Source organism: Galleria mellonella, unplaced genomic scaffold (assembly GCF_026898425.1).
Source record: "Galleria mellonella isolate WM207_F2 unplaced genomic scaffold, CSIRO_AGI_GalMel_v1 utg718, whole genome shotgun sequence".
Classification (NCBI taxonomy): Eukaryota; Metazoa; Arthropoda; class Insecta; order Lepidoptera; family Pyralidae; genus Galleria; species Galleria mellonella.
Window position 1 is genome coordinate 70916 of NW_026442143.1, and position 14105 is coordinate 85020.

Genomic DNA, 14105 nt, shown 5'->3' on the forward strand with positions numbered 1-14105 from the left:
TTAAAATGTAATAATGTCCACCCGTGCGAAGCCGGGACAGGCCGCTAGTTTAAATAAATATAATGATATTATCAAGTATAATGAATTATATTAATTGACCTTTGTTATGAAATTCTGTAATTTATGCCACTATTTCCTTGAACCACGTTTTTGTACTTTACCACGAAGATCGATGAGTCAACATAAATATAAAATTATGCATGAAGATCCAGGAAGATGGATGCTTGCATAGGCACACTATAAGTTATATCCAGAGCAAGAGATAATTTATAAGGATAAAGGGCTTTGGCATGCTCTTTTATTTGCCTACCTTATAAGAAACCTGATATAAATATAGATAGATAGGTACATTATGCATATTATGGTACCTAGTAGTAGTGTCATGTCTTAAATGGCCAACTTCGTTCAATACTGAGAAGCCGTAAAATTCAATAAATATCAGTTGAACAATAACAGCAACACAAGTGATACGTCTCAGGTGACAATTTCTCAGAACGTTCACAGTTCTTTTTACTTCACAAGAATACTTTCAATATAATCCTGTAGTATAATAATTTCAATTTATTGATAACAAGATAATAATTTCTATTGAATCAATATTAATAAAAACCTATATTAATAAGTACTGTCTACTCGAAAATTTAATGTGTGCTTGAATGAATAGCATTATTACTAAAATTTTTTTGTTTAAATGTCGTGCTTGCCTATAATGAACGTATGTTTTTTTATTATATCACTATTATATTGTTTTTGAGTGTGTTAACATATACGCTATTAGTTTGCCTTGTAAGTAAATAAATTTCATAAATAAAATGTAAAAAAATTTATGTAAAAGTTAAACCCGTGTGAAAGTATTTCTATTATAATAACATATCAACAACAAAGTTCTGTTAAAAGCATCTCAAAAATATTCTCTAAATGGAATTAATGTCAAATCGAGACAATTAATTATTATTAATTTGTACTATTATAAAGTCAATTATACGTTTATTTACATTTCATTAGTTATTTAGAAACAGACCACGCTATTGCAATGATAACTTTCACAAACAATTTCATAGTAAATATGTGGCTTGTGTTCAATACTTCAAGATTCCGAAATGTTGTTTAGACTGTACGGTGATTCATCAGTTCATACAGTCAATTAGTCAATTTCACTCTTCAGAAACATTTATCGACCTGCCTTTATTTCACTGTTTCGAATCGGCCATCATTCATTGAAGCAATATGTTTTCTGTTGACTTCTACCAGCCGTCACATTTGGGTTTACTCTCCTTTTACACAAATAATTGTCATATTTTACACAAGTAATCCATCTTTTTTAATTCCACTTTGATATTACATGCCTATAAATGCCCAACTTCCCACCAAAATAATTCTTTACGAAACTTCTTTGTGTTACAAATAATTTTCAATTTTGAAAATTATTTGTAACACAAAGAAGTTTTTGAGCAGATACAATGAACCGTAAATAAACAATTTTATTGATATTGTAGGTATTATTAATAGAATAATATATTACAATTTACAGTCGTATCACGTTTGTAATGAAACGTCTGCTAATTTAACTGAACAGCGTCAATTTGTTCCTAAGTTTAAATTGCTTTGTGCCCGCAACTGTCCCTGTCTAGGAGTTATCAACCCTGTTGCTAGCAATCTCTATTATGGTTTTCCAATTCCATTAACCCACCATAATGAGATATGCCCCTTGATAACGGTTCGAATAGTTTTAATTGCAATTATGTATAGCTTGTATATCAGAAAGTTTAATAATTCGTAGTTGAGGAGTATAATGCACTGTCAAATATATAGAGTTATATGTAGACGTCTGAACGTGTATTGAACACTTATCTATCGCAAGTTCAACTTTTTTTGTGGTAAGACGGTACATAGTTTGATCTGTATAGTTTTCGTATTGTGTCATTATTATTGTAAGCTTTTATTTTTTAATTGTTTATGCAAATATATACTTTATTGAAAAAAAAAACGTAGTTGTTGTTTTTAGCAAGACAGTTTAGTTTGTGAAATTAAATAGTGTACAAATATAAATGTTTAATAACGTATCATAAAACCCATTATTATACATCTGCTGGCCATTGGTATGAACCCTCTATTACGACGACCTTATTGATATTACTTTGTATGTTTGTTATAATTGAATGCCTATATAATTCATCTTATACTCGAGAAGGACATAAGCTATTGTATCCCAGATACGTAGTAAAAGTGCACACACAGCACACATGAGGCCAACGCCTTGCAAGAGACAGGATTACAAGTTACCCGTATCCTGCCAAGGAAATGGCGCGGTAGTCTCGAGATCTTTATTTAATGTGCAATTCCAGTGTAACATATAAATTTAATGTACTTTTAACTCCTGACAAGAAAAAGGGATATTTTAGGTTCGAAACTTTTCCTCTTTTATTGTAGCTACCATATAAATGTATAGATTTATTTTAAAACTGACTTTTAACTGAGGTAAAACTTTTGTATCCGACGTCAATTTTAATTTATACTTGAAAAATTATACTACAATGTTCCCATACAACATTTTTAAATAAAAAATACTGCAATACAAAAAAATGTTTTTAAATATTTTAAGCGCTTTTTTCTCATAAATGCAAACATGTACTTTGTAATTTATGAAACAATACCAAAATGCCTCGCTTATAATACTCGTAACATTTTGAGTTAGAACGAAATGCGTTGCGGGTAATATCTGCACGTAACATTGTTTCTATTATGTCGTAAACCTCTTTTAGTGTTCGTTATTTAAATATGTTTTCACATTATGCAATATACCTGATAATAATAAAGAAGAATGATATTGTTGAAGGAATAAAAATTTTCGTAGAGAAAGAGTTTTAAACTAAAAAACAACAAGTTAGACCATAGAAAACACGATTCAGTCAAATTTCTTGCAAAAGATATTGTTGATTATTTTGCTAGTGTGTCGAAACACGAATGTTACTTGACGTCGTAGTAAATGTTGCCAGTCAGAATGATGTCGAATAAAAAACACAATAGTTCACCAATTCTTACCACCGTTAGATGAGACAAGTGTTAACTAGAGGAACTCAGCACCAATGTAAGAAAAACTCGAAATAAAATTATATGCTGCCTGTCCAGCTTAGTAATAATAGGTTAATATTACCAAGGTAAGCCAATTACCTCATGAGTAAGAATTCGAGCCAAGTAGCGGGTTAATAATAGATTATTATGGGTGAATATTATACAGATTTCCATTACAATGTACTTTGTTACAGATGTACAATGTACAAACAATTATCTAAATCTCCCTTCTACATACTGAACAAAAAAAAAAGATCCTTCTTATTAGTACTATCTATACATGAAAACTATCAAACTAAAAATAAGTACTTGTATTAAAATAAAAAGAAAAAAAAATTATAGAAATGCAACATTTCAAGCGTAGCGGCATTCGAAGTCATCTAAGCGAGATAAGACTCTCGGTTATTTTGAGGTCGTTGTCAACCAAACTTAAAAGACCCTCCGAAATAAGATAATAAGCCCTTTGAACCGAATATTAACAAAATGCTAAACAAAGCGGAAAAATCTAGCCCCGACTTCGCTTATTTAATAAACATATTATGATCATTCATCTGAAAATTTATAATAAAGAAATGGAAAATGAAACAACAAGAAAAGAAAAGATCAAAGAATACGTAAAAAATTAAACAATAAAAAAATCTAAAAAACCAAATTATTAACTAGTGAAAGAATCAGATATTAACTCTTATTTACGTAGTTTACATACTTAATTTTATTTTTATTTTGAACCATACAATACTTTGTCATCAATAAGCTCATCGATTTAATCTATAAGCATGGCTTTATTTTTGTGAAAACATAAAAAAACTGCTGTCATATTTACTATCGACATAAAACCTATGTGTAACATTCATGGAATAAAAACAAATAATATAACGACATTTTTTTTTATACAACATAGAATGGCAAACAAGCTGACGGCCCACCTGATGTAAAGTGGTAACCGTCGCCTATAGACATGGACATAACAGAGTGTATTTCGCCCATGATACCCCCATGCGTTGCCATTCCTGAGGACTCAGGTGTTATTCCTCTGTACCCAGTAAATTCACGCCATATCCCACCCTTCAAACCGAAACACAGCCATGCAAACACAACTGCTTCACGGTTGAAACACGAATGGGACAGAGGTACCCAAGCAATCGACTTTTGTACAAAGTCTCCCTCTGGAAGAATTTAAATGTATCAAACTGTCCAAAGTGTATCTAATTTACGCCAAAGCTGTGGACATATATAACTAGAAATACATTGCATATGCATATATATATATATATATATATATATATATATATATATATATATATATATATATATATATATATATATATATATATATATATATATATACATGCTGTACAATTAATACAATATTCCGATAGAGGAAACAGACGTAACGTAACGATCTCTATTATACGACCAGCCATAAAATCTAGCGATTATTGATCAAATTTTACAATACAGTAAATTGTATCTACTATTAGATTATTCGAAATTATATCTGTATCATTACTTTTATGGTAAATATTATGCTAACAGCAGGCCTCTTAGAGGGTACGCAGATATTCGAGTGTAAACCAAGAAATACATATGGAAATAGTGTGTTAAGAACAAAGATGTACAAACACCACTTGCCCCGCAAAAAATTTACAATGAACCAACATATTATTTTTCTACATACAGATTGAAAGCATTTTAATTTAGATCTCTGAATTAAATGAATGAATAAGTATATTTTTTTTTACAATTAGCAATTTTTTTCGACGAATAAAATTGCATTTTTATCATAAAATTAATATGGAATAATACAAGTGTAAACTGCTGACATTGCCGACTGCTGAAAAATGGCGACGTAATTATGATGCACACATAGCCAAAAAACTGAAAATCACTTTTCAGTTTTTAAAACATAAAATTTTACTCATGTTGCTTACATCAAGGTCACGGTACTGGTATACGTAACGTCTACCAAAAACATATGTGAAAAGAGTTACGACCACTCTATACGTATTCAAAGCACACCTGTCTAATTGACATCATATGAATCAATGTATTAACACAAGAATAATAAAATCTTTAGAATCAGGCGATTTGATATGCTATTACGTAGTCAGTCGCTAAAATGGGATTTTAAAAACACTTAAGCAAAAAGAATTATTTATTTATATATATACGAAATTGAGTGCTAATAGCGAATCTTTCACATTACTCGTCACATAATTAAATTAATAGATATAAATTTTGGCAAGTATAAAAAAAGAACAAAACGATAATACAATTAACATAAACAGCATATTTCAATAGCACAACAGATCATACAATACGAGTACATGGCAACAGTCGGTGTCGTATTTTAACATCGTTTGAATATCAAAAGGATTAATAACAATGGCAATACAATACTCACCATCTATCTTGTGTTGTCAACATCGAGGCCGAATTCTTTGTAGTAGGAAATATCACTAGATCATAGATCAAAAAGAATTTGTGTGTGAAATTAGATCTGGGAATGACAGAGCTGATATGTTAAGATAAAGTACAACTAAAAACAACTATTTTTGTTAATACGTGAAAATGCAATAGTCATCTCGCCTGCGCTAATGGTATATATTTGTAGGGCACCAGTGAAGGATAATAGACGAAGATAAAGCAAGTCAGTTGACCCATCGTAACGAATTCAACAATTATTAACTAAAATGGTTTCTAGGGGGAACAGCGTGGAGGTCGACCTTGCTAGCAATGGAACAGTTAGACCCCATTACTTGCAATCCCTTTCCCTTCTCGGTAGTGACAAAACACACCAATCAATGATAAAATTTTTAGTAGAAACAATATATTGAAAATATTTGAATCCTAAACGCAGGATAATAGAAGGTAGACAGAAATGGTAACTCTAGTTGTCAAATCATCAATATAGAGTCAATACGGGAAAAAATGTTTGATTACAACAATAAATATCAAAATAAATATTTAATATAAAAAAAAATACAAATACAAGATTCTTTTTAACAAGTTTCGGTGCTACATCAATATACCAGAAAAAGGTGCAAAGGTCTCAATCGTATAAAGAGTAGGTATCCCTTTCTACTCGATAAGTTAATTTTAAACAGATAAATGAGTCCCATCATTACCTTGAGTGTGACTTGAGTATAAACGCCGTTTTCTTTTAAGGAACTTTTCTTTCCGTTATATTTGTTGAAGTGGACTACTTTATTGATAATCATTGAAGTATTAAAAAAATGAATAAAAAATAAAGGACCTTTTATTTTTAAGTCGGTATATATAAACCAACAAAACATGCAAAAACGTATATTAAGCTCTGTACACAACACGAGCAAAATCCTCGTACGCAATTTATTTTAATCCTGTGTAAACTCAGAGGTTGGTCAAAAATATTTCATTAACAACATCCTTAGCAATTTTTAATTTCCCTGTGGGACGTTAATCTGGATAACTGAAATAAACTTAAGTGAAGATAAACACTTAGAAAAAATAAGAATCGTCTTGACAAAGAGACTAAAGCTGAAGCAACGAAGGATCGACCTTAATCGCCCCACGAAGGCGGGATAAAGAATAAATGTGTCAAAAGGAACGACAAAAGTGGGTTGACTACAAAAGGAACGAATATAATTTCTCTTAATATTTTTTGCGCCACGTGTTTCATAGGTCTCGGTTGCTATGATTAATGGTCCGCTATTTGTGTAACATCCAACATGAAAGCTAGTTGGGATCTGACCTACCTATACTAAATCGTACAGTGGCCTACCTATTTATCACTACGAAATTTATTACTACAACATCTATAATTTTTATTACTTACACACTAAAGAATATTTGTTTATTGGTGAGAGAAAGTTAGAGCAATGTTCTAGACTTGAAAATATGATAAACGCCATAGCCTATTACTTGTCAGTTAACAAACATAAAGAACTTTATGATACAAAAACTACAAGAGTCTAGAAAGTTTGAAAGATTTCAACAAAAGGTGTTACGAAACATCCTGAACATAGCAATTTTCGAAGGCACGATGAATATAAACTACGTTTTCTAAACAACTTTTGAGTTCAAATATTCGCTAAGTACAAAACTCTTAACAATTTTCTTAAACCCATCCGAGACAATATCTCTTTATATAAATGTACTTATATTATTTTGTTGCATAATAAAAATGAAATATGTCGTAAAATGCGAATAGGAGAGCAAGGCATAATTAAAACTAGAAATAATAACTTATAATAACCAACTTGGTATCTTACTAATAAAATTGCAACTAGACAATATCTGTACATAAGAAATACTTAAAATAATATGAGGAGTCTTAATGAGACCAATAGGTTTTGTAACAATGATTTTAACTCTGTACTCGATGCGATTTTCACAGTTGTATTTTTGAAAGACTAATTCCATATACACCATTTAGAAATGGTCCATTTTATGGTTTTCCTACTTCTTAAATCTAATGATACGAACTGGCGGACAAAAAGCTATTAGTAATGCGCTCTTTCCCAGCCGTATTTATAGTGGTGTACGTAAGTGTAAGAACAAAAATATTATTCTGAACAAATTATTCCTATGTTGCATTAATTAAATGGTAAATAATTTGTCGTGTGGTCCCAGCATAGAATGCGCCACCCCTAGTTCACGTGGGAGTTGTAAAAGACGACTAAGGGAACTTAATGGTCGACGAATTAGCAGCAGTGTGCTTTTTAAAACAACATCAAAGCCTAACTGCGGGTGCCAATCCTCTTGTCAAGCGTGACAACTACTGGCAAAACCCCTAATAGGGGGAGAACTACGTCCAACAGTGGATTATCATCTTATAAGAGAACGAACCTATGCTTTTTGTATCTTCACATCAAAAATGTAGAAGAGGACAGTTATGTACATAACATATTTTATGTATTCATATGATCTAATTTACAACATCATACATTATAACCTACATGTGAATAATATAAATAAACTGTTAATAATTTATCATGTGGTGGTATATGTCAGTAAACGAACTGAAATGGATTTTATTAACATTGTGAAGATAATTTGATGTTCTGACTAATTCACACGTTACCAAAATAAGTGTGCTACTATACAATCGAGTATACATGTCTATACAGGCAGTAAAACTTCATGGCGATCTAAACTCGAAAACTGATTCACCGAAAATACGATACACTGCTATTAAACAAGATTTTAATGACACTAGAAGTCTTATATGAGCACGACAATGTCTTTAGAGTAGGTATAGTGGTTTATAGTTATGATGACCACACTAAAGATACTTTTGATAATACATTCTATTTTAACAATACATTGGATTGACATAACTTATACAAAATAATGACGCTGCTTAAAAACGATACTACCCCGATAAAATAAAATTTCCACAGAGTAGATTCAAGTTAAAAAAAAAGTAACAATATTAATTTTTCTCTAATACACTACATACTCTAATACTTTAATACAATTCACACAATACTACTTTGCTGATCATATTTTTAATTTATTTATCAAATATTATTTATATATAACAACTTTATAATTAATTTCCCGTGGATGTCGTAAAAGGCAACTAAGGGATTTTAATGGTCAAAGGATGGGCAGCAACAGTCCCTCTTAATTTATCCCTCCTAATGGGGGAGTCCTATGTTCAGCAGTGGACAGTTAAAGACTGATAAGATATGATGAACTATATATTAATGTGATGACAAAGCTTACAGATAGATAGATTATAAAAGTAACGTAAAATATCTAAGTTACGTATGAAACTCTTTTTGAAACCTCATTGCCCCATGACATTATAGTAAGTATCGTACAGCTATCCTTAAGTTACAACTCTTCAGGCAATTAACTGTGATTATAGAAATTAGCACAATTTGATCTTATCAAAAACCTTCCCCTAATCCGTCAAGGATTAGGGAAAGATTGACGATTCGCCCGCTCGTTGTAACTCCAAATTAAAAATAAATACCGTTGGTTTTCAAGACACTTGGCATGTTCTGCAAGGGACCTAAAGTACTCGTAAATATATAGATAGATCATAATAAATAGAAATACGTACTTTTCTTGTGGTGGAGACATGATCCATGAAGGCGACACATACTCGCCGTTTGCCCCATGCGGGCGCTACCTCGCTCTAGGCTCCATCCGCGCGCCACGAGATGGCGCCACCAGTCTACATTCCGAAATTTTTATCGACACTCCATTTGCACTTCACCATTGACACAATTTTTACGTAACATTATCTGTGTACACTTGGATGCACTTAGGTTGTACGATACTAGCTGCCAAGAAAATTTTATATCAAAATAAATATGAAGAGTAAGTAACCCATTGATTGTTCGAATAAGACCTAGTAAGATTACGTATTTGTAAAAAATACGTGTAACTTTTTTCTAAATCGAGAGTGAGTTGTATAAAATCTTTTTACAGTTAAAACAGTATTGATGTTTGTTAAAATTGTCACATACATTCTATTAATCGCCATCATAAACGTTCTACTACTAGGCACAAATTACCTTTCATGAGGACGACTATCACAATACTACGACAGCCAAAGGACCTTAGTTTTTTTAATATAATAGTAAAAGTATTTATTAGTGACTATTTGTTATATAACTGACATATATAACAAATAGTCAGTAATAAATATAAAACCTAATGTAACTTTCATTATTATTAGTGACTAAGCAACTACAGTTCATAGTAGTTCATATCCTGGTACGACATAGATATGATACTAAAATTATATATTTTACAGAATTAGGTGTTATTTTGCCGGAAGTCCATATCACTAGTTAGGTATTATTCTAATCAACTAAAATTATAGTGGTAAAAGTAATTTAAAATGTTACTACCTAATTATAAGCGGTCTACACATATGTAAAAGCTTTACCTAACATCTATCTATTTAGAATTTCAAAAATAATATCTGATCCACGCAATACTGGTGTAAAATCTGTATGTCTAAGTCGGGTTAATTGCGAATTTTAGAGAAAGGAAATTCTCAAAAGAAAAGATAACAGCTCATCTTGAAGCTTATTTATTCAAAGTAAAACAATAAAATTAAACAAAGCACGACTAACTACTTTTAAAACCTATTTCTTCGGGAATTTCGACCGCAAATTTCACTCCGCTCGTTCGTAATAACAAAAGCAGCAGAGACAAAAAGTTTTATTTTGTCTCCTTTTGAAAAGAATGTCTAAGTTAGACGTAAAACTATTTAAATTAACTAATATACGGTATCTAATGTTTGTAATGACGAAATGTTTAACAGTCGTCGACTTAATACGCAAATTGTTACAGTTGATAAGAATAAAATTAGGAATAACGGAATATCTCGTTCAGATAATGGAATATTCCATTATAAATTCCCAATATTTTGCTAAAGGAAGTACCTTCACGTGATATATAATATCCAATAACGGTACTTTTGAAGCATATTTTGCCGATAAAATAAGTTCGCCAGAGCCAGAGGGTGAAGAGTTCGTCAATTAGTGACACCTCTGGTGTGAGATAACTGATAATTTAAAAGTAAACAAACGTTTCATTAATTAAATGTTTTGTAAAAAGAAAATTGTTGAATTAGTTAAAAAAGTTATTTATACCTACCAATTTCTTTTTTTTTTATTCAAAATGTATTACAAAATTATAATCCTTACTAATATTATAAATGTGAAAGTGTGGTTGTTACCTCTTCCCATCTTAACCTCTTAACTAATCGCAACGAAATTTAATTTATTATGAAGTATATTATACTGTAGTAATATTATAAAGTATCTAGTTGAATGCCGCGGTTTCGTCCACGTGAATCAGTACATAATAGTTAGGATATAACCTATCCGTGCACTAAAATTAATTTAAATTCGTTCAGTAGTTATTGCGTCAAAGAGCAACAAACATCTGTCCATTCATTCATGCATACAATGTATACAAAATACGTAATTTATAATATTAATAGGATATCTGGGATGGAGAATATCTGACTACTTTTTATCCCTAGCAATCAATGTATTCCGATTACACGGACAAAGACGCTGATAAAACCTAATCCTTAATAATTACAGAAAATTTAAAACTTAAGAGTTTAATAAAATTGCAGAAAACTAGGTGTCAAAGGTTATCTTTATTTGGTTAAGATTGTTTACTTTTAAATTACTCATAATTGGCGCGGAGTAAAAAATATACGTTACATTCTGTAAATATCCCTAAATATCAGGTACGGACAATTCCCAAGTGATCTATCGCTATCACCCCGTCTCAATAAATGGCAACATAAATAACGATAACAAGCAAAATTTTATGACATAAAATTACAAAACGATACTGATTCAGAAATCTTATTCTAAATTTGCTAATATAATTTGGGCAACCGGCCAAAGTCCATTTTCTCATATATAAGTGTTACGAACACTTCTAATACGTCAATTTATTTTTATAAATTTGAGATTTAAAGCGTAGCATAATGTAGTTCGGATTATTTAATGTGTAGATAGTCCAGACCCCCTAGACAAGTGGCAAGAGAATCCAACGATGGAATCGTTATATAATGCGAGTCTATAAGTTGAAATGAGACATCCGACGTTGCTATCTCTTTCTATCTCACAAACTTGCTATCGATGTCGATTCCATCGATGAATTCGCTTGCCACTTGTCTTGAGGGCCAGAACCAGTTACGATAGAGTAAACAAATTTACAATTTCAATGAACCTGTTATTACATAATAGATATTTAAAAAATCGTAATTTATAATTTCAAAACACATCAGTAGGTACTAGAGGAAGAAAATTTGTAGCAAAATTCAAGCTGATCCAAGCTAGGTAATAATAAGCTATACCTTCCTTTTAAAAAGAGAGACTTGGGTACAGCAGTATAATATTATTTTATTTTACATTATATTGCATTATTTATAAAAATAATAAATACATTTAATGAATTTTTGAGGTTAAATTTACCTCCTAACTTATATTCTAAATATTTTTGACAGATCTGGCTGAATATGAAATCAATTGTTTTTATAATTAAATGTTAATTAGTGATCGATTGATGTCACTATTATAATTACAAAAATTAGAACATAAAATAACTACATATAGTATTATTTCTAGTTAAGGAATAAAAGATCTGACATCGTAAAAAACACCAAAACTCTAGAGAAATTTGGTGACATTGACCTTCTGTGGAAAATGGATGTAGGATTATATGTATCAAATATTATATAGCACTTCCATTTTCTAGAGTCCGATCTCTTTCAGACGTCGCTGTATATAAGCATCCGTTATGCAGATTTTAATCTCCTTAAAAGCGAAAGCGGGACGTAGTCCAACGTATTGTCTTTTACTTAACCGTGGCTCCCAAGACAAACGCTCATTAATGTGGTGCTTTGCTCATTTGGACACATTTCGATGCTTTTTAACATAAAATTGTTCCAAGATTATGAAATTGTAAATTAAATATCACTAAAATAGCTTCAATGATTTATTACTAAGCGTATTTTTGTCTGTAAAATATAAGATATATTGTTATGGAATCTGACCATTCCTACGAATACAATTAAATTACTCATCAATATTAGAAAAAACACTGTACAAATCTGTTGTATGATATGGCTAAATGGATGGATCATGAAAGCCATCTGCAAAGAGATATGGGGTACCAATTTTTTTACTTTTATAAGTGAATTTTATGAAAACTAATTTATATTCTGTTCTATCAATGATCTTCCTTAAGGAAAGTGGTTAACTTTCATAAATATAAGTACTATTAATGGATTTATTTTCGTTATTCCTTGAATATGATTATGTAATTCGTGTAAGTCTTGTATTGGTACTAATAGTTCATAACCTTAGCTGAAGGTATAACGGGACTGAATAAAACAAATGTCATTGATTAATCGTCAATGGTACTCGGATCGAATGTCATTCATGAATGGCGGTAGTAGTAGTAAATCATTGCCGATCGATGCCCCTCCCCTGTCCTCCCCCCACATCGCCTATCGTAGCAAACACTCATCGGTCACTGAAGTCGAACTGAATCGAACAATTGTACAACATATAACATAATGTACATATAGGAATGAAGATTGAAGGCAATTACTCACAGCCTTTGACCTTAGTCTAATTTCGAACTGTTTATTTCATAACAGTATGAAATAAAAAAAAAGAAAGTGAAATATTGATCTAATGATGGTACGAACTTTTGTATCGTAGGGAGCTAAGGTATATTGTAAAAGCTAGAAGCCGTATGAAATAGAATATCATCCAAAGTATGAATTATGTAAATCACTTACTACGTAATAAATTACTCCTGATAAATATACATCAAGTGTTGTATAATTTACAGTACACTTTAGGAAATCAAAGAGAATTATATTCTGAAAACCAAAGCGTGCCTATTTGTACTCAGATTTTAAGTAATGACAAAATCTGACAAAGAGACTAAACATCAATCTTCAGATGTAACAAACATGATAAGATACCCTGAACGTCGCAGAGAACTTATTGTGATATAAACCATGGAAATGTAATGTAAAATATTGCTATATTCATAATACTATTTAGTGAGGAGTATAAGGTACTACTAGACATAAAACATAATTGTGACTGATCTAACACTGTATTTATTTCTTTACCAGTTTCTTTACCAGAAAAGCCTCATGGGGAAACGGTGCGAACTAATCGCACTATTTCACGCTGTCAACCGCTCCACTGAATAATTGTTCAGTACGGTGAGCAAACACAATCTACTTGATCACACCAATTCGTCCGCGTCCGTTGTAGTGGACAGCCCGTCTTATCGTGACATTGTGTAACCGCTGTTTACGATTGTCGCTGTTTATGATTGATAACGCCATGGCATTCATTAAGAGCATTCACCTATTGTTCAAGCAAACGCATTGACGTACTATAAGCACCTAAACTCACGATCACGCATTAGATATTAATATTCAAACAAAAACTCGCCTCAACGGCTATTGGGCAGACAACGTATACTCGTATGTATTTTAAATATGACAATTCGAGAATTAATTCGAATGAATT

The 14105-nt window shown here is 31.2% G+C and overlaps 1 protein-coding gene across 11 annotated transcripts in view; it reads right to left on the reverse strand.

Moving 5' to 3' along the window:
• The window catches only part of LOC128202038 (dual 3',5'-cyclic-AMP and -GMP phosphodiesterase 11-like), a 177013-nt gene that overhangs the window by 46362 nt on the left and 116546 nt on the right, over positions 1 to 14105 (reverse strand). The window contains exon 2 of one of the 11 annotated variants that reach the window (XM_052900869.1): positions 9128 to 9241. The exons of 8 other annotated variants lie outside the window; for them this stretch is intronic. In XM_052900869.1, coding sequence (XP_052756829.1) covers positions 9128 to 9185 — 58 coding nt within the window. In that variant the 5' untranslated portion in view covers positions 9186 to 9241. Of the gene's footprint in view, positions 1 to 9127; positions 9351 to 14105 lie in introns of all 11 variants that reach the window. 2 more of the 11 variants (XM_052900868.1, XM_052900867.1) reach the window with 2 other exon arrangements.